The 22,086-nt window shown below is 37.3% G+C and overlaps 2 protein-coding genes across 2 annotated transcripts; one reads left to right on the top strand and one right to left on the bottom strand.

The window, feature by feature from the left end:
- Positions 1 to 244: 244 nt before the first annotated feature.
- Positions 245 to 13,842, bottom strand: nf2a (NF2, moesin-ezrin-radixin like (MERLIN) tumor suppressor a). Its single transcript, XM_008417897.2, has 6 exons — positions 12,886 to 13,842; positions 11,635 to 11,760; positions 11,405 to 11,527; positions 6,520 to 6,603; positions 516 to 584; positions 245 to 348 (listed from the first exon to the last, which is right to left on the bottom strand). Exons 1-6 carry the CDS (start codon positions 12,997 to 12,999, stop codon positions 262 to 264), a joined length of 603 nt encoding a protein of 200 aa, XP_008416119.1. The 5' UTR covers positions 13,000 to 13,842; the 3' UTR covers positions 245 to 261.
- Positions 13,843 to 14,079: 237 nt separating this feature from the next.
- On the top strand, positions 14,080 to 21,468 carry fbxo21 (F-box protein 21). The gene is made up of 12 exons (XM_008417896.2): positions 14,080 to 14,354; positions 14,844 to 14,979; positions 15,719 to 15,828; positions 16,004 to 16,125; positions 16,764 to 16,910; positions 17,105 to 17,238; positions 17,311 to 17,447; positions 18,049 to 18,228; positions 18,520 to 18,652; positions 18,865 to 19,055; positions 19,137 to 19,294; positions 20,507 to 21,468. The coding sequence occupies exons 1-12, from the start codon at positions 14,131 to 14,133 to the stop codon at positions 20,746 to 20,748; spliced, it is 1,914 nt and encodes a 637-aa protein (XP_008416118.1). The 5' UTR covers positions 14,080 to 14,130; the 3' UTR covers positions 20,749 to 21,468.
- Positions 21,469 to 22,086: the final 618 nt, after the last annotated feature.

Below are 22,086 nucleotides of genomic sequence, written 5' to 3'. Positions count from 1 at the left end.
TTGCATCTACAGCTGACCCACTGCACTAAGTTAAATATCCTAACTGTGAATATCAAGAAGTTTATAATGTAAAATCACCATTTATTCTGCTTCCCATCAGAATTATTCCTATAAAACACTTTGTGTCTTTGCACCTGAGTGGATGCTATTTCTGCACAAAACCAGCTAAGTACCAAGCCCTCAGCACATCCGACATGAACTCAAAACTTAAAACTGTGCTAGCAGTAAAACTTGACAGCAGTCTACTCATAAGCAGCAGTTTTACTTTGTTCTTCCTCTGTGCTCGGCATAGCATGCTGTGATCCTCTCCTCCCACATTTCTGCAGTCATCTGGTACAAGTTAATAACCTGAAATGGAAAAAGACAGACATAAATATGCATAAACGCTCACAGGCAAATACAGTATATATTAAAATGCCACATACTGTTCAATCTAGGCGGCTGGCAAGATAGAATGACAAATATGTCAGCATCTTATCTTATGAGTGACAGTAAGTAAACCAGCAATCACTCACCCTGCTTGGCAGCAGTCCTTCCTCAGCCAGGAAGCCCAGTTTGTGAACTTCAGGGTCGTACTCTCCGTACTGTGAAAGAATACAAATAGGCCAACTGATGACCGACTGCTGCCTTATCTACAAAAACAAATCCAACTCTCTTCTCTCCATTTATTCTCCAAGTGTTTATTGGCTGTTGTTTTATGAGGTAATTTATGTCCGAAGTGGCCACATTGTTTACTATGCACTGTGAATGATGCGGTTAAATACGGAGGTCTATGGGAGAACGAAGGTAATCTACAACCAAAGTTACTGGGGTGTATACTGGAGATATCTTCAGCTGTATGGGACTATTGTTTACAAGAGGTTAAGTGTTACCTCAAACTACCACACAGTCCAGGTGGCTTACATATGCTACTTACGACTGTTCATGTGTATTCAACCTATAAAAATATACACAGATGCCTTTTCATTAAGTTGAGCCTCAATCACAGCCCGACCAAGCTTAAAAATGGTAAGACCACAATCATTTTGCTTTGGAGTTTTACAGTAACTCCTATCACTCACAGACACAGCAAAATGTTGCCTCCCCCAACCTGAACATCAAAACCTGGCCAAACAACTCTGATCAGTTCTCTAATAAAAGCGTGTTTTTTTTCAAATGGATTTTTCTATTTAAAACATTTAAGTTGTTGGTTGCATTAGTGGGGTAAAAAATTGCCAATAACAAATTTATCCAACAAAGAGACCGTATTTATGGATGATATAGTACATTGTGTTAAAAACGACAAAAGAGACAATAGATTACGAATTTAATTCACAGCATTATGTTTTACAAAAGACATTTAGAGTTTATATTTTATTGTGCTTTTATGTAATCATTTGCATGTTTTGGAGCTTTGGAACCCACTTGAGGTCCATGGGGTCTTGAGATGATCTCAAGAAAAATAAAAGATGGCCAACGGCATAGCTTTGTCAGAAATCATCAAGCTTTTTCTGGTACTTCTGTCTAAAGCTTGTTCAAGCTCTTTGTGTTACCATTATTTCCTTGTCAAATTGGCTCATTAAAAATATTTACTTCACCCAGTGATAATCTGGGTCCCAATCTTTGTTACTGTTATTTAGTAGGTCAATAGCTAGAATGTTAGCGAACCACTGGTTTTGAGTTAATTAACAAGTGAAACAGCATGAAAACAGACTTAGGAGACCCCACTTTCATAAAAACCAATTTACACACAATGTATAAAACCTCAGGGTGGTGACCATGTCAGCTTAGATTCAGAGGCTTATTTAATCGGATAAATCTTTTTAGTTTTCCATTATCATCTTATTTACTCACAGGGCTGTAACCCGTTTATTTCTAATTGCTAAATAATTGTTCATACAGTAATTTACTGAGGTTATATAGCATTACTAAATTCTTTTGGGAGAGATAGGGTGGTACTTTTCACCCTCTGGCATCTGATTACTCTTGTAATTTGAAAGTGAAATGTGCCAGAAAATTTCTGAGAGCATCGTCACCAAAGGACAGCTCATCAGTGACACCCAATTAGAATACTGACAACTGCATATCCACTAGATAAAACAATATTCACAGCCTTGTAAAATAAACAGCACAACCATAAGAAAGAAAGATTCACAAGCACAGAACATATTCAGACCAAAAGATAACAATGCATTGGGCATATTTGCTCACCACATGGCTTTTGTGCTTTGGATTCTGGCACACAGCAAAACAGTAAGAGTTTATGTGGGATTTATGTATTCTTTTGGCATGAGCTCTAAATAACTCTGAACACTAAAAATTACATTAAACGATTGTCTATGTTCACAAAAAGATAACCATATTGTGTACAAAAGAAGAAAAGAATTACTGCTTCAAAGTAAACAGGGCTTCAGATTCCAACAATCTAAAAAGAAATTATGCTAATATAAGGTGCTGTCTTGTTTAGATGATTTAATAAGGACACCAATCCTAACAGTTCTATTGAAATCCATTATTCTGTCATCTTTGCTGTCACTTGGCCAGTCTTTGTCTGCATTGCTAAACCGTACTGCAAAAGAAGTTACCTCTCGTGTTTTTAGACAGCAGATGACTCATCTCTGATGAGTCTGGTAAAATAAAGGCTAAATAAGAAACACTTAAAAACATTATTGTTCTTTAAAAGCAGAGTCAGCAGATGACAGCAACATACCTGCCTACAGGCTCAGAGAAAACCAATTTATTCAAGCATTTACCAGAAATGTCAATAGACAAATATCCTGTGCAGTTAATAATAACACGAGGTACTTTAGACTGTAAAAACAACCTCTTGAGCAACATTTGCATAAATATAAATTTGAAAAGCTGGTCATAATAAGTTCTCTGTTTTTTGCAAAAAAAAACGAAAACTCAATTTTTCAGTAGTTTTTTTAAGTGAAAGGTTCATGTTAAAATGCCTGCATCTGGTTCAGTTTTGTTCTTTGGACAGTACTACAGCACATTACAGTGTGAAGCAGACTGAAATACATGAAACAAGCTACTCAGTTGCCCAGGCAGTAAAGAAATCACAAATCAAAACACTGTGACCAAGGATCGAGTTTTCTTTTCATCAATCTTAAAAAGCTGATCTTTGGGCTGTTTGTTGGCCTGAAACATACAGGTGTGGCTTAACATTTTGCCAAAAAGACAAAGCCTGACCAATGATGCGGTCATTATCCGTCATGATAAGTGGAAAACATTTCAGTGAGCTAAATTTTTTTTGAGGAAATCCAAGGTTCAGAAACAGAAATGCTCATTGGAACTGCAACAGAGACAAGTGCTACGTAACTCTACAGACATTCACTTGGTATTTTAAATGTTGAAATGTAGAGCACGCTGTTTAGAGGGCAAAGCTCCGTCTTTCAAAGAAACATGGCAGCAGAATATAAGTCTACAAAGTTACATTTTGATGAATGAAGAGCCTTCTAGACCATGTTCTTTGGAAAGACAAGAACAAAGTAAATGTGCATTTTCCATTTGGAAAACCAGGAACAGGATATCAGCACAGACACCTCAGAGTAATTATAAAGCATGGTGATGTAGAGATGATGGTTGGTGCTTATTCTTTGGCCACAGGACTTTGGCAGCTTGCCGTCATTGAGTTGACCATAAGCTTCTCTGTACTGCAAAGCAGTCCATGAGTTACAGTCCAAATCTCAACCTGACAGAACTGTGGCAGCTAACCTGAGCAAGCTTAAGAAATATTCTATACAAGAGAAGTCCAAAGGTCTTCTACAACAATGTGAGAGACTGGTAAAGACATATAAAACACACTACAGCTTGTTACTGATGCACTTAATTTTGAAGTAGTCCTAGAAGTGAACTAAAATTACAGTTTGTGTGCTTCTATAGACCATTAATTGAGGTAAATCAACTTGTCCTAGCAAGAGAGATTCAAACTTTTGGTAATGATTGAACAGTACTGCAGATGTTGTTGGAACATAGTCTGACCACCAAGCTCAGTGGTTTTATTGCTCACTTCAAGTTAGAATGTGTGCCCCACTTAAAGAAATGCCTCAATGACTACCTCAACTTTTGGATTCACAAGAATCGAACAAATGGATTAGTGGAAACAATAAAGTCAGACCATTCACAGCGGTTCCAAAGGCAACAGTAATTCTATTAATCTTTTTGTTTACAGAGTTGCTGAACCGTTAACTAAAAATATTTATTGCTGTTTTGACGTTCTAATTTAATAAGTCTTTGCGAGAATAGATGGTAAAGCAGGCAATAACATAAGCAATAAAACAAAAATATCTTTCAAACATTAAAGCAGTCTTGAAATATGATTCTCTCTTTAGTGCCAACTTCAGGCTGGCATGATTAAACAGAAGTCACAGCACTAAAGTCGATTCACTGTGTAATATACTCTACTTCTCTGGTGGCACGGCGATTCTGCTCAAAAACAGATCATGAGGAGAAAAGGAGAGGCTGCCAAACACCTCTCAACAGCTGCAGTGCTTAACAAGAACCTGCTTCCCCTTTACACAGCCGCTTTAGTCATACTGACTCTAATCAAAGCTGACTGTTGATTAAATGAAAACAGACTGGGGTCTCATATTTGTGCTGTTTACCAGTCAGAGGGTGCAGACACCAAGAGGCACATGGCACAAGCTGATGTGCAGGTTTTTCTCCATCCACACGCTTGTTTTCACCTGGGCCTGTTAAATTGGTACGGAAAAGGCAAGTCTCTGGGGGGTCCAGACCAAATCTTTTGAGGCAGAGCTCTGGTGTGACTAAACCATGTCTGCCTGTCAAGAAGCTGCATCCCAGTCCTCCTATGGTTTTCTAGTGGATTTCAAGGAGGTAGGACCTTTTAGGCAAAATGACTGAGATTGCTGGAGGTTTATTATCGGAGTTTGTTTTGGTGGTGGTTTTCCCAGACTATAGCTAACTTGTTTTATCCCAAAGAAAAGACAGCTTTTTGTTTTTTCTTTCATCCACCAACAATATGGAACAACCTACCCTAATGTGATAGGCATGGATAACCACTTTGTTTCTAAACCAAAACAAAAAATAAAATAAAACATTTGTATAATGTGGTGTAAAAGCTGTGAGTTGTCAGTAATCATCGTTTTTCTGACTCTTTTTTATTATTTCGATCTTTATACTTGTAATTTTGTGCACCGATTTTATTGTTTCATGTGTGTTTTTATCAAATGTACATCTTTCAGATTTTTTTTTTCCTGAGCATGGGACTTTGATTGAAAGTTCTTTATAAATAAATGTGTTGTTGTCAGTATTAGTATTCTTATTAATTATCTAGCTGCTGAAAGCATCTGACTTCATCTAGAGTAGGAGTGTCCAACTCCAGTCCTCAGAGGCCGATGTCCTCCAGGTTGTAGATGTGTCCTTGTACCAACAAAACTAAATTAAATGGCTAAATTATCTCCTCAACATGTCTTTAAGTTCTCCAGAGGCCTGGTAATGAACCAATAACAAAACATGCATAATGAATCTTGTATCTGAAAAATCTGAACTAGTTCTTAAACATCAGCACAAGTCCTGTACCTTTTCTCAAATATGAGAAGAAATTCTGACAATAATTATCAAAACTAGCAAAGGAAAAGATATAGTATGCTCCACAGATCCTCATCAAGATTTCGACAGCAAAGATCTGGATCAGCTGAGCTGATTTTTGACTTTTCAGAAGAAAATCCACGTATAAGAAGCTTATGATAAAAGGAGACAGTCTTCTTGGATAACTAGAAAAAAAAAAACTTATAAGGGCTGTTGCACCTAAAATCTTCCTGGTGCATAAAATGCATAACAAAAGGACAATATTAGAAAACCAGATTAGTACAAGTGAGTTATGCATGGCATGCAGGTGAAGTTTTGAATTGGTCGCACAGAAAAATAAAGATGGACTAAATGAATGCACAGCTCTTGTTTAATATGTTGAGAGTTAAATCTCAAGGGAATAGTGGAGCTTTCTTATAAGTGGAGTAAGGTAAGAGGTGAATGAAGTGTTTGACTGTTAAAGGATTGTACGTTAACACAGTGTTAAACAGCGCAAGTGTAATCTAGCACGGCAACAATGCTCCTCTGAATATCTTCATTACAAATTGTAGATGATGTGATGATGGAGGTACATGTCAAATGTGTATGAATAGTGTGACTCTTGACAACTTTCTTCTTCTGCTGCTATTTCTATTGTGTGGCTTTAAAATTTTGCTTAACTTTTAGCTGTAATGCAGTTTCAATTAAAAGAAAAAAAACTGTTGTGTGTTGGTTACATGTGTTAAATCCTAGAACATGACTAAAAAAATACAGCATCATAACCACATATGGAAGATTTACTTTTTCAGGAAGACTTACAAGTAGAAAACATTTTTTACAATGTAACTTTAATTTTGGTAGTGTCTTCAATCAACAGCCGAAAAATGAACCTGTGGCATCAAGGTACGTAGCACATCTGTTGCAGGTGAGATGTTTACTTGTCAAGAATCTGTGCCTCAAGAGGAAAGTTTCCTCTCCTTACAGGTTGCAAAGAAGAACACTGACCTTGGCATGGACTGCATAGGATGCCAGCAGCACAGAGGCCTCTGGAGGACAGTGGATTTCTTCTTCAAGGATCTTCTTCCTTACCTGAACAGAAATTTCAATAGTTTTCAAGCTTTTATTGCTTGAATGCAGAAGCTGTTGATATGAATCCCATCTTTTCATGCAAACATTATGTTTAGATATAACAATTAATTTCTTAGATCAGAGAAAGAAAGAAAAAAGAGATTGTCATGAATTTATTTTTCAGGAAATAATTTGGACTTTAAATCAGGATGGCTGCTCTCCCCTATTTCCTGAAGATTGGTTCTTTTGTCGCTTCAATAAGAACAGCAAAAGGCATGAGGGATGTACAATCGAGATGATTTAATCTGACTCATGCAATAAAAAGAAAGTACTGCCTCAGAGATAAGCAATGGGAAAAACAACACTTTGACTGCTGAGTTTTTGACAGGCCCAACATTGTTCCCCAAACTCTACACTGACAGATAAGGAAATTACATTTAGTGAGAAAAAGAAAAAAAGTTGTGATGCATCTTGAGTTTCATTTCAATCTCTGTTCCTTTGTTTTTACAAACACTTTGAGTTACTGTGCATCAATGGTGCAATAATATTACATTTCCCCTGCCTTCCCTTACATTACACTTCAGCATAAGTAACATGTTTTGCCATGATAAAAACTGTCAACTATGAAGGAAGTAATTTTTTTGTAAACTGCTGTGTGCAAAATAACTTTCTTTTTAAAATATAAATTAGTTGCAATGTACCAACACTTGAAATGGTTGTTAAATCCGAGTTTATTATTCCATAACCTTTGATTTCCCCCTGCCTTTTATGACTATGACACTTGGTATTAAGCTTTGACCTACAAAATGTTTAATGTATTCATCACATTGAAGCACTTTCAGACTGAATGGCTGAATCTTATATTAAAACTCCATCAAAACATAAGATTTCACAAGACATACTGAATAAAGACATTTTTCCTAAAACTAATAAGTGGTTTGTAGGGGGGAAAAAAATTGTCTATCCAGAAAGGAGATCAAATATGTGCTTAAGTGTTAGCTGCTGTAGTTTTGCTTCAGTGTTGTAAATAAACAGTAAAGGTTTTTTGGGGTTTTTTTTTCCCTGGTCCTTTCTCATGTTGATCAAAGTTGTGATAGCTTAGTGCTTAAACATAAACAAGTGAAAAACGTACATCAAGCTGGATCTCCAGAGATTAAATTCAGAGAGTCTATGGAGACCATAAAACATCTGCTTCTGGGTTGGATATGCTGAAGTACGTCCAACCCAGATGTAGATTTGGAGAAAAGATTGATGAGAATAGATTTTAGTGTACATTTCTGATGCTCCAAGGCTTAGATAAATACTCCATGTTAAAAAGAATCCAATATGAATAAGTGACGAATAAGTAGGAACATAAAGAAAATCAGCTTTAATCAAAATTATGCAGTAAAAATGTATAGTCGTCTTTAGAAACATTGGTGAAAATTGTTATGCATTATTATGACACACAGTAATCCGATGGAACTCTATGAAAGCTTTTAAATTTTTAAATGAAGGATGAAGCAAAGCCCATAATATTTTTGTTCTTACTTAAAATAATAAAACAATTCAAACTGATGTCTTTTTTCCACTTGTTTACAGTACTAGCTGCAGAATCAGCATCTTGATTCTAATCAGTAGAGCTGTGTGTTTTTTCTACATCTGTACAGCAGCTGATGCCGAGTTCTTTGTTTTATTCTAAAATGCAAAAAAGTCAAATTAAATCTTCACTTCTTATAGCAAGAAAAGACTAAAGTGCTGATTAAACTCTCAGGGCTCACAGTAATAACATTGTTTTTAACAGGCTTGAATTCACTCCAACCAAGATGAAAGCAGAGCTTCCCACCAGGCGTTTCATTCTTAAACTCCATCATCACTCAAACTAATTGATTCACAAACCGAAGTTGCGTAACCACATATACATCACAAAAGCAGATTTTAAGGTTAGATGGGGCAAACACGCTGTAGCAGCGGTTATATAAGTGGGCAATTTCATGCTTCAGACCTCGTCATTTACAGAGCCAGTCAAGCTGTCTTTTCTTGTTTTGAAGTCACAAAAGGTGCGGAGCCAAAGGTGACAGCCTTAATCATAACCAGCACTAAGTGCTGAGGATGCCATTCCCTTTACAAATGAGAGCACGTTATCATCCCAGCCTGTTGGGACGGAGATGTGCATGTGTCTGTTGATGTTGTAAGGGCTCGAAATTTGCGGGGTGTGAGCTCGAGTGTGTACGTATCTGCATTGGTGATCATTTCTGATAAGCACTAATCCAGCTGTCACGCCTGTGACATTATCTGAACGGGGGCCGCCTCCTGACATTACTGGAATTAATGAGAGCAAAGAAATAAGCAGGCAGGGAGTGTGATGCACTACGCATTTATATTCTTCTTACCCGTGGCTGTGTGTTGCCTTAACTGAGTAATCGGGCTGTTAGGCTTTTCTCGATAAATTAACTCAAGCAGATTTAAATGAAGTAAGAGTATAGATAAACATTTAAAGTGTATGCCAAAGAGCAGAAGTGCAACATGAATAAACTAGCACAACTGACAACTTCTAAGATTACATTAGGGTTATGTCAATAACAGAGTCTAATGTATTTTTGGGCAATATGGATTACATTTTTTTTTTCATACCTGATCCAATTTTGAGAAAAAAAAATTCTCGCTTTCTTTAAAAAAAAAAAAAGTTACAAATGACGAAATATTTTCAAAAAGTGATTTTTATTTCAATCACCCCTTCTGTGAGTTGTATGATGTATAGTTGGGGCCATGCTATGAGAGATTTTGTTAAATTATGAAAATATAGTCAAAAATTTAGCAGAATAAAGACATAATTTTTAGGGCTGTGTAATAATATCGATTTTGCGATATATATCGATATTTTCTTTCCTAGAAAAAAATTTATATTCATCCGCAAATATCGTAACATCCAACTGTCACCTTGCTCACTCACTGCTTGGTTCACCAGGAGAGTGATTAGGTCATCAGGCTTAGAGTGGTTCCTTCAGATGTTAAGTGTCAAGGTTAAAAAGGTAACAAACTATTCAGAGCAGGGCATTTGGTGCACTTTATTTACTTTACAAATGCATGTAAGTTACAGTTTGTACTGTTTCAATTAAACGAAACATGTTTTCTCACCACTTCTTTGAATCATTTTGTCCAGCTGTCGACTTCAAGTCCGTGTCCAACCAGAGCCAGGTACTGTGTAGTTGGTGCTTTTAATCAGTTTTCAGTTAAATTAATTCAATCCAACTCTATAACAGTCACAAAATGTCACCAAAATCACTCTGACCCTCTAAAATCTTTCAGAAAATCGCAAAATGTATTGAATTGTATCGTTTGCTGAATATTGCAATACATATCGCATTGTGAGCAGAATACCGTGTATCGTATTGTATCGTGAAATTATTGCATCACTACAGCTCTAGTAATTTTGCCAAAATAACATTTTAAAATTACAAGAAAACATATCATCTTAATGAGAAAAAAGCTTGGATTACTAATTTTTTGTCATTTTACATGTTGGGAATTCTCATAAAATTTCAACTTCATTCTCCTAACATTACAACTTTATTCTTGTCATTTCAACTTTATTTCTGTATTACATAATTCTCATTTTATTGTGACTATTTTTGTAACTATTTTTGTAAAAACAATCTTAGTCTGACCTATTTCATTGTGGATTTGACCTATATTCAAAGTCAAAATAAAAAGAAGCTGTGAAACATACTGGTCAAACAAGAGGGTGGGCCTCTGAATTATGAAAACCCAAAGAGTCCATTGGTGAAAAATGTGATTTTCCAAAAACAAAAATTAATCAAAATTAATCGATTAACTGATTACTCGATTAGGTGATAAATCAATCAATTGATTTACTTTAAAGCCTAATTGGTAGTTGATAAATAACTAACAGGTAGCACTGGATGATGATAGCAAAACACCAAATCTCATCTCTGGCTAAAAGAGTGATAGGGCAAGCTCTGTAGGAATGCCCCAGGGAAGTATTACTGGATGTAAAGGGCAGCAGTAATATGCTGCTCCCTGATTTCACATGGCTGCACACGATCAGAGCAGGACGATGGAAAAGGTGCATTACAGAGGGTTCAGACAAACATCTTTCAGAAAAAGCTGTAGACGTGTGCCCCCTATAGGCATTGGGACACAATAGATGGACGCTACAGATGCACGAACGGAACTTGAGTTAAAAATGAACTAAATCATTTTAAATACATAGACTTTATTTCACCTCAGGAGGCTGAGAGTTCTCTTCCCTAAGAGTCACACTTGTTCAAAATTATAGATTTTACTTTCCTTGCTGGTTGTGCCTGATTTCACGAATGATTTACCTTAAAGCACATTTATAGAAGAAAATAAATATTTCTCCAGGTTTTTGCTTTTTTAAAATTCTGAACTTTTGCAGACTCATTTGCAAGATCCTTATGATATTTTTATGATGTTCTGGGCATTTAAATACACAACCTTCACCTAGTTGGGTTTATTAGCTCTCATGTTCTACAAAACATTAATGAACATAGAGTTCGCATAGTCATTTTTACAGACTTGAAAAATGATCAGATCGTGTTTCCTATTTTCCAGACTTTGTGGGAGCACCAAAAACAATTTAAAATCGTGTCCACTAGCCAAACGGCGATTAAATAATCTTGAGTTAGATTAGCTGGTAAACATCTGTAGCTTCAAATCTCTACGTAATTCCTGCTTTTATGTCTAACTGTAAGAATTCCTAAAACCAATCAGAAAAACTGAATTGCACAATTGTTATTTCAGTTAAAATTGTATAAGCAGAATAGAATAGGATATGAAAAAAATACAAATCTAGGCTTACCTGTAGAAAGAAGAGACGCTGAGTGATATCTTGCACTAGCTCCTCCTCGGCATTTTCTGGGTAAAACTTGGCCAGGAAGTGGAAGGTGATTGGTTCTTCTTTTGAGACCTCTTGGTCTAAAACCTGTACGCATAAACCAAAGACATCAACAATACTACATAATTGATCAAATAATTCCAGTAGAAAATTAAGTATTTTAGGAAAAACAAAAAAAAAAGTGGCACATCGACCTTCCTTTCCATCTTCAGCCAAGCCTCTGTGTCCTTTATGTTGTACTGGAGCCCAAAGAACCAGGTTTCTCTCAGTCCCAAAGTCCGGCACACCAAGTCAAAAAGGTCTTTTCCTTTCCACTTCATCTAAAAAGTTAAAGATATATATTTTTTTGTTCTATTTTTTTTAATGAAACAATATTTATTCTCTGACAAAGAAGTAAACATCATAAAAATGAAATACATTTAAAATTTCTTCAACATGCTGTATTTAATATACAACTTCCTATTCAAATTATTTTAGGTTGGGGATGAGTAAAATGTCATAAAATCAAAAGTTTCTTGGATTTTACAGGGCTTTGTAAAATCCCACCCAGTGAGACACACAAGGACTTTCCCACGCTCTTATTGAATGAGTGTATAAGTACAATAAGTGGGCTGAAAATGTTTTTCTAATTTTTGTCAGTTTAGATTAATCAACACAATGGTCAAACAATACCAAATATAGCTGAAGTTTATATAAACAAACCATGCAAAAACATGAAAACAAATATAAATATTGAGCCTGTCACGTGGTATGGATGAAACTGGGATAGTAAAAAAAATAAATCTAGAATAAGTGATTTTGTGTATTACAGATACATAACACTTACTTAACCAATAAGGGAGATAATCGTGAGTCCCACGCAAGAAAATAGAAACATGTAACTAACATTATGCTGGTGTGTATAATTACCAAAAAAGCAGCTGCTACCCATAAACGGTTCCTCCCTTTTAAATATAGTGCTTGCAAGTAATTTTGATGCCTTTCATTTCCAAAAACAAATAAATAAAACGGCAAACTAGGAGAAACAGTCCACTATGAAAGGGGAAAACATATAAATCACGGAATCAGGGTCAGCACTGATTTCAACTACTGACTGAAAAGTATTTAATTGGGCTGCGGTAAACACAGCAATCTCTTAAAACGTAGGTTTAAGCCACCGCGTGGGCGTCACATCCTTTTCCCTTTATTGTCATATGCTGCCATCTAGCGTTCAGCAAGTGAAATACGTTGGTTTCGTGGGAATTTCAGAAAAACTTAATTTTTACTCGCTTATGAGCCAACAAACAATTTCGACTTCCTTCACATTTTAGCTGTATATATTTAAGATTTTTTTTTCTTTTTGTAGTTGCATTACAATTTGAAATTAGTGAGCAGAAGAACAATAACGTCGTACTTGAATGTTTATAGCATTACTCATAAGAAAATGAAAGATTGTTCAAACTCACCTCGCACTTGAACTCCATGTCTGACTCCATGGTGCATATCTTTACTTTAAAGTATTTGGCTTGTTTTCTAACCAAAGAGTTGAATCTCATTTTTGCTGCTAAGGCACTTGCCATGGCGACTCGTAAATAAACGCTCTTATTCTATTCAATAACCCAATGATACTTTAGACATTCCTTATAAACTAAACTAAAAAAAAACAACTATTATGACATTCTTCTCTAAATTAGCTCATCGTATGGTTCGGAAACACGAGAATTTAGTTAGCACTGTTAGTTATACAGGTAAACACAGCTTGCATGTGACTTTTCAGCTGATACTAACAATATTTGCAAACAAGACTAATCAAGAATCATTTGTCATTCAGCGACATGTTAATGATTTATCAGACTCCTCTGTATTGAATATTTATATCTCCCATTAATACAAAAAGGTCCACGGATAAAGTTTAAAAGCAGATAATTACAGCATAGTAAGGCTGGCTGCTAACAATAGCTGGTTAAAAGTCAGAAGTTAGCTAAATAAAGTTAACGTCGTTCTTAAATCGAGACGTCCAAATACAGTTTCCCGTATAAAGGTTCCTCTAAAACCATGTAAATTCATTAAATTGTTTTATACAGTACTTTCCTGTAAAAAAAAAACTTGGAACGAAAACAACAGCTAACTGCGGCTAACAACCTGTTAGCGATGTCTTTAAAATGCAGTGGTACATTCGCGTACCGCCTATAAAGTAGTACTTACTGGTTAAAACATTAGATGGAAATCATTTTGGGATGCTGGGCACTGATTTATGATACTATTCTGCTACTGAAATACCATATCTAGAATTATTTTTTTTTCTGTTGTGTATTTGAGTAAAGTAAATCTGGTAATCATAGTTGTGTAGCTAAAATAAGGCAAAGGGAAGATTTCCCCTTTCATTTTGTCATGTTCTGCAAAAACGTTAAAAACAGCTGTTTTCCTTGAAAGAAAATTACACGTTCACATATTATTTCAAAATAAGCTAACTGTGCAATATGTCCACTCTTCAGTTTGAAATTAGTTTGAAATTATGCCCACAAATCCACAGAAATATGGATAGATTTCAAGAGGACTTTGAAGGCAGCATCTCTTCCCTCGCCCTTTCGTCTCGGACCGATCTGCCAATCATAATGCAGTACACGCAACATGCCCCGCCCTTAGCCAGGCCCCCTGCGCCATAAGGAGGCGGGGCTACACCAATGAGGTAATCGGGGTAAACAGTAAAAATGGCGACGTCTGTAGCCAGAGCGGAGCAGCTGAGTTTGAACGGGATCATTTACGAGTCCCAAACCAAAAAACTGACCGACCTGCCGACCGAGTTGCTCGAGTATATTCTGTGCTTCCCTGTCCTCAAACATGTCGACGTTTGTAACGTGTCATGCTGCTGCAAACGGCTGCACGACGTCTGCCATGGAAGGGGAAAGGTCTGGGAACACCAATACAAAATCAGGTGCTGCAAATATGTTTAGCTTCTCTGTATGCAGATTCTTGTAACATTTCGTCTTTATCTTCAGAAAACAATACTAATGTTATCCAGAACTTTAGGGTCATGAAACCCTCCTTTTCGCTTTGAAGGTTGGCTCGTTTACTGCGAACTCAGGAAGCTGTCATTCTGCTGATGCACCAAATTTGTCCTTATCTCACCGGTGCTAAGCAATATGACCGTGGACATCTATGAAGTTCGTAAGAAAAATAGGTTTTAAAATGTGTCATTGGTAAAACGCACATCCTGCTTTTTGCAGAGTCCCTTAAAATGAATTTGTTTGACCTTGAATCCTGTATGTAGTCCTTCAGCTAGTCTGACAGAATCAGTTCTTTCTGTAAGGGATACATCTACTGCAGCAGGATGATTAAAGGTTTTAGAGCCTGATTTAACCTTCTCCAAAGAAAAAAAAAAAAAGTCATTCTGAAATTACAAATTTACTCCTTACACCGACAGATGGCCAAGACTGCAGAGGTTTTATCGTCAAAATGAGAGCTGTGACTGGCTTAGGGAATACATAACCCGGCATAGAGTTGGAATACAGATACGAAGGACAGTGGAATCCATCTCAAAGCGATTCTTCACAGAAGTTGTAAGTAATCACCTTCTTATGAAGTAATATCATTATGCAAGAAAAGATCTGACATAATGTAGAATCAATGCTGTAACCTGGATAGAGGCATGAACCGGTTACTTATATGCCAAGGTCTTAAAAAGTTTCAATACTACTAAAACAAAGTCTTGTAGTACTGTTCCTATGGCTTAAAATCAACTACTGAAATTTCTCCATCTGCATAGAATTGCACAGTGTGGCCCCTCTCCTACCTGCTACTCAATATACCCGTCTTTCTTTTTTCTTTTCTTTTTTTTTTTTTTTTACAACGTATAGGTATTTTAACGTCCTAATTGATTTCTCCCCGATGACAAAAAACTCCATTAAAAGTCCAGAAAGTTAAAATATCATATACCGACATTTTCTGTATGATAAAAATGTAAATCTTTTAAACCACGTTCAACCTGAATGTTTCCATCTAGTATTAATTATATATTGAGGGGGGTTAGCCATTTAAAGGCCTGTGTGTTTACTTAACTCCTGAAATTGTTTTTTTTATAGAAAATGATAAAGGCTATTTTTTTTTCTATGAGAAAAATGTAAGTTACTTTCTATTATTATTTACAATCTGTGGAGTTTTCCTAAATATGATCATACCTTGAGAATTGCATAGTGGCTCATGCCTCATTGGTAGGGATAAGTGTATGTGTAGCTGCATGTTTGTGCAATAATGTGAATCTGCTGGGTTGCAAACTAATCCAGGGTTCTTGTAACTCAGCCATGTGTTGGCCAAGTGCTTGGAGACAGCTTTGCAGAGATCGAGTCACTCGGGATGCCAGAGCACTTCTGTGAAGACGAGCTCCTCTTCATACTCAACTCAGACAAGAGGTGAGAGTAGCACTGTGCACAAAGTCACAACAAAACCAAAACACTCCACAAACAGAAGATGTTGACCATCAGCTGGAGCTTGGATGTCGATTCAGATAATTCTTTGTGATTACAAAAATTCTGTTGCTTCACTCATCTATGATGCAAATGTTCATGTCTCTCCACTCTCTTCCAGGAAAAGCTTGACCCTAAAATACTATGCAAAGAAAATCCTTTACTTCCTGAGGCAGCAGAACATCCTGAGGAGCCTGAAGACCTTCTTAGGGCAGCCCACAGAGCAGCAGTCGGCTCTGGAAGGTAACCGTCAGTGCTGGCCCTTACCTTATTAAAATCATTCATTGTGAAGGTTGCAACATATCCGCAAGTCAGGTTTTGTTTTGTAGCATTTTCTAAATTGAAAGTGAAATTATTCTAACTACTTCATAGAACACCAGAGATTGATTACAGGTGTATCTTTTTCATAACCTCAAGGTTTTGTTATTGTGTGAGTGAGTTAGCCACTTTCACAAAAGGTGTGGAGGATTATGACACTTAGAGCGACTTTAACAATCTACATTGGACAACTGAGACGAGGATTAATTTAAGATATGAAATCTCCAGGTTGGTCTAATGTAAAACAAGGGATTAATATGTAGAAATGTACCTCATGCCAGCTGTTAAGTACCTATGATGCTGTGGGTCAGTCCCTGAATGAACAAAAAGTGGAAGATGCATAAAGTATCTCTTCAGTTATAGTTCTACAGTTACATAACTTCTTCAATCTGTATTTATTCAGAGTTTATATTATTGTTTGGAGTTTTAATCACATTTTGAAAAGCAAGTCAAAACAAGATGCGAAAAAAAAAATAAAGAGCATTCTCCTCCTCCCCTGCCTTAATTTAAAATAGCTTGTTTTCCTCATTCGTGTCTTTTCTGGGTTGTGTTTGCTTTGCTAGGTGCTGTGCTGGTGGATCAGTACTGCAACCCACTGGCTGATGTCACACTGGAGTCCATTTCACAACAAATAGACGATGTGGCAGAAAAAGCAAAGAAGATGCTGAGAATCAAGAACCCTTCTCATCCCAGCCTCCGGGTCACAAACAGTAGGTGTTTTAGAAAAAAAAAGTAAAATAATGGGAAAAAAAAGAAAATCAGAAAAGTTCTTTGTTGGGGGCCTTTTCCTTGTATGTTTCTTTTTTGTTTTTCACCCACTGTTATTTCTTTTAAAATATATTGCGAGTAGAAATATAAAGCCTGAATAGCTGAGCTCTGTTTGAAACAACTAACCTGTGTGAAGGTGACTGTATGACGGAGGACTTTGAGCTCCAGAGGCAGGTGCTGTGGGCCCTGAACGCCGTTTTGTACGAACAGCTTCAGTACAAAGGCAACGAGTGCGACTACTACAACCCGCTCAACTCCTACATCCATCAGGTAGGCACCAGCTGACAACGTTTTCTAATGTGTTGTTCTGAAATATTTTCACTGTGCTCCTTATTCACCCAGGTGCTACTTCGGCGGACAGGTATACCCATAAGCCTCTCTGTCCTTTACATGACGCTCGCCCGGAAGCTGGGCGTTCAGCTGGAGCCCGTCAACTTTCCCAACCACTTCCTGTTGCGCTGGTGCCAGAGACCAAGAGGGTATGGCTTGAAATTAGACCACAGTAGCCTAAAATTATCGAACAGTCACTGATCATGTTTTTGTCCCTCAATTTCCATTTTTATCTTTTTTTACATACAATCAATCAATCTTATGTAGGTATTGTGGTGTAATTTCTGTCATGTGGCAGTGCAGTTTATTTAATCTGTATCTTATTAATGGATAACTATGTTTTATCTAAATGACTGTATATTTCTGAATTCTTCTTTTGTTCGTTTTTTTGGCTGTGCGATAATAAGTCAAAGTTAATTAGATTGAAACAAGGTTTTTGCAACCAAAGGACATGACAGAGTTGAGTTAAAAAATGAGTGCTGCTTTGACAATTTTTAAATTAATTAATATTTGAATATGATAAACTTAATACATCAAAATCTTTTACATTTGCATCATGAAGCATTTCTTAATATGTATTGTAAATAAATCAGAGCTTTTCTTGTTCTCACTCTAAGATATTTCAAGAAATTTAAATTGTCTTATCAAGTGATTTTTTTTAATAATAAATGCAAAGTGCATGCTTGAATATAAGTGCACAACCTTTTCTGAGCCTATGAAATAAATGTTAACAGAACATTCCATATGCAGGAGTGAGGACATCTATGACTTTGTCTACATCGATGCCTTTGGGAAAGGCAAGCAGCTGACGGCGAAGGAATGCGAGTACCTCATTGGCCACCAGGTGACGGCAGACTACTACAGTGCCATTAGCACCACAGAGGTGCTGCTCAGGATGGTGGGGAACCTGCTCAACATCGGCAAAAGAGGGTAAGAGGAACCTTTCACGTTATTAGGTGAAGGATGTCTGTTGCAAGATTATTTTGCAGGTGTAGACATCTTAATCTTTCAATTCTATGCTAATAAACTGATTACTTATGACCTTCTCGGCTTCTGTTGCTGCCTTCTGCAGGGCTCTATTGCTGTCAGTCAGTCATAGTATAAGTATAATGTTGGAGTGCATAAAACTGAGTAAAATGTTACAATCCATCCTGTGCATGCTTTATATAAAGTACATTTTCAGTTTAAGATGCATCATCTGCGGTGTGTGTTTTCCATCAGGGAAGGAAATGAGAAATCTTACCAGCTGCTGAGGGATTCACTGGATCTCTACCTCACCATCAATCCAGATAACGTTCAGTATTTGCTCCTGCAGGCGCGCCTCTACTTCCACCTTGGAATCTGGCCAGAAAAGGTCAGGCTTGAGCAAAAATGTTTTCAAATTAAAACCAGATATTTAATTATTATTTTGGGTTTAATTTTGAATAACTGTTTTACATCTTAAGCTGGAGTAAAATGACAAGAACACCAATCTAAAAAAAACTTTTCTATATTGCTATTGTGTGGTATTTTAATATTTAGCATTGTGCTGCTCTTCACACATATTTCCCTTCACCTTGCTCCCAGGTGTTGGACATCCTGCAGCATATCCAGGCTTTGGATCCTTCCCAGCATGGAGCTGTGGGCTACCTGGTGCAGCACACACTGGAGCACATCCAGCACAAGAAGCATCCCGTCACTCCTGAGGTGAAGCGGCGGAGCGCTCCCGAACACCTGGAGGTCCAGTATTCAGTCGGCCTTATCATGAAACACAAGCGGTAAGTTCCTGTGAAACGCAACGCAGACAAAAGGACAAATTACCTCGAATTGTAAAACATCGTTTACTGAAATTCTCCCAGGTCGGGGTATAACTGTGTGATTTACGGCTGGGATCCTAAATGCACCATGAGCCAGGAGTGGATCAACACCATGAGGGTCCACCAGTTGTCCAGTGGAGCTAACCAACCATTCTACAACGTGCTGGTACAAGACGGGACGTGTCGTTACGCAGCTCAGGGTACGCCTCATATCCACCAGCAGGGGGCATCTCCTGATGAACCACAGATTGTAGGTTTAAATGCTAAAGGCGTGCAGCATATCAAATTTATTTTTAAAAAAGTGAAATATTCCTCAAGGAGAACTTGAAATCTAGGTAAGGTCAGAGGTTATTGTGTTCTGTAATATTCCACAAGGTTAAAGCACACAGACAGAAATGATCTCTGACCGTTCCCCTTAGAGAACCTGTCCAGGTAGGAGCTTGTACCCCACAAACTCTTCCTCCACTATACGACACAAGCGGCATGAGGCATTTTGTAAAGGGAAAATGTAATTATTTTTAAATAAAGGGGAAAAAAACACAATAAATCAAGAAACAAGGATCAAAATCAAGACTTCCAAACCATATCACATAGGTTTACTACTACCATTCAAAAAGAGTAGCCATGAAACACTTTCCTTCTCGCTAACATGGGAAAAAAAAACTATAGGCTGCAAAACTTTACTAACACCCCTGATAGCCCTCACACTGCCAAATAACCCAGTAGCTCTTTTCCCAGCATGTGTGCTGTGATCATGATGAGTGGAGTGGAATCAGCTGTGCTCTCATAACCTGCAGGAGCCACACCCAAACCTGACCTGCTGCTCTGCGTTTAAAAATAGAACAGAAGATACTGTTTTTCCTATTGGGACACATTAGCTTGTTTTTACTTTCTTCAAAATCAATTGGATTTTGTGCACATCTTTAGAAAGTTGAGTTGGAGGTGCAAAAAGTAATAGGAGATTTTTTTTTTTATCCTATGAATAAATTGCTCAACTTAAAGACAGGAGTTTTTTTAAAAGTGATTTTGTGCTTCTGTAATTGATGGCGAATTTATTTAAAGGCTCATATTACAACTGTACTAGAGGGCGTCAACAATATTACCCGCAACTCTATATACAGAACCGGAAGTGTTATATTTGATTATGCCAGAGTTGAACTTACTTCCCCAATAGTGAAATCTCCCAGCTTGCATCTGCATGACTTTCATTGTTTGAACTTATCTTTTCAATCTTCAACACATCAGCATTTCCTACAGGCTACGTTTCTCAAAGCCACAACCTTCTTTTGATTTCGTAAAACTCTGTTGCTTGTTCCTCTTTGTATCAGAGCGGTACTGCCTAAAAATACCCCTAAGTTGTGTATTTAACCAAAGTAGCATCGCAGTGACGTGTGTTCATTGGTATTCCTCAGAGAACCTGGAGCCCCACTCTGCCCCTCTTGAGATTGGGCACCCGGAGGTGGGCCGCTACTTCTCAGAGTTTGCCGAAACCCACTATGTTGCCAACGAAGAACTGCAGACACGATACCCTGAGGACATGAGGGAAACGCTGGGCACGGTGCAAGAGCTCTACCACAGAATGACTCCTGGATCTGTGAGCCGAAATGAGGCTTCTGCCTCTGACCAAATGAGCCACCAGTTCAAGTCGATGTAGCAAGTGGTCCTGCTGACCAGGGTTAACAAATACCTGTTCCCCCCTTACTCAATTTACAATCATCTTAGCTGTTCCTTTATTGCACTTGGAGACTAGGACTTTTTTTGTCTTTTAAAGAAGGAAAGATGGTTACTGTTGCTGCTTTGAGACATGTTCAAATACAACCATTTATCTGCTGTAAAAACAAAGTTCGGATCACTGGATACAAATACTATTTGTACATGATGGAACACATATTCATTTATTTTTAATCCAGTCAAAAAAAGCTCAGTTTGATTTTTAAAAAATCAAATAAAATACAACCCAAAAATAAAAGGAAAAAAAAAAAACTTCAAGTAAGCAGCTAAGTGGACTAGAAAAATCAGGATGTTTATCCAGGTGCTGTAAATCCCTCCTGCCCAAATTCAAAGAATGCTTCTGTTCCCACATGTCCCTGCATCCAGCACTAGTCTGCAGAATATAAACCCAGTGCCACACCAGAGAACTGAAAAAAAAAATACAATAGTTTTAACTCATGATTTTACAGAGTATCATGCACTTATGAAAGTTTGACTTTCACATTCCTACATTTACCTTTTATTCTGTATATTTACATGTGAAATATGTACGATGCCAAGACTCAGGATGTCTGTCATGGAATGCCAAGATGGCGACGACTTGAAATAGCAATGAGTCTAAGCTTGGTGAAAACTACAAAAAATAAAGTGTTTCAAGTTTCGATGTTGCTTTTTTTTTTCTCTAAAATAAATAAAGCATTTATTACTTTATTGTGGGAACATATACAAAGCCAGGCAAGAAAGAGGCCAGAAGGTGGGAACTGAAACCGAATGTCTCGCACAGAGTCTATTAGTGGAAAACAGATTTTCAACTGTATTAAGAAACACAAATCTAACATGAAATGAGAGTAAAGAGTGTTTTAGGTCTGGATTGCCAAGATTATTCCTGTTAAATTCCATAATAAATGTATTTTAACAATTTAGGAATGCCCAGCTTTGCAAGCTTGTCATTTTCACAATGTCTGAATTTAATGAAGGCACATCAGCAGATGCCAGAAACACCTAAAACAGGGCTGATCAAGTCCAGTCCTGCAACTTTTAGATGCATTTTTACTCCAATAGTCCGGGATCAGCTCTGAACAGGCCTGGAAACGAACCATTCGTTTGATTCAGGTGTGTTGGAGCAAGGAAGCATCTGAAAGCTGCAGGATGGTAGCTCTCAACTGGACATGAGCACCTCTGACCTAAAACGTGCTGCTTTGTGACATCAAGAAAAAAATCGCCATGAATACCAGCTAGGAGAGCTTAAATGTTTGGTTCCCCCCACATAACTTTGGCAAAT

The sequence above is a fragment of the Poecilia reticulata genome, linkage group LG9 (assembly GCF_000633615.1).
Source record: "Poecilia reticulata strain Guanapo linkage group LG9, Guppy_female_1.0+MT, whole genome shotgun sequence".
NCBI classification, from domain to species: domain Eukaryota; kingdom Metazoa; phylum Chordata; class Actinopteri; order Cyprinodontiformes; family Poeciliidae; genus Poecilia; species Poecilia reticulata.
The sequence above is the reverse complement of the archived record's forward strand: the minus strand, read 5'-3'. Positions and strand labels throughout refer to the sequence as shown.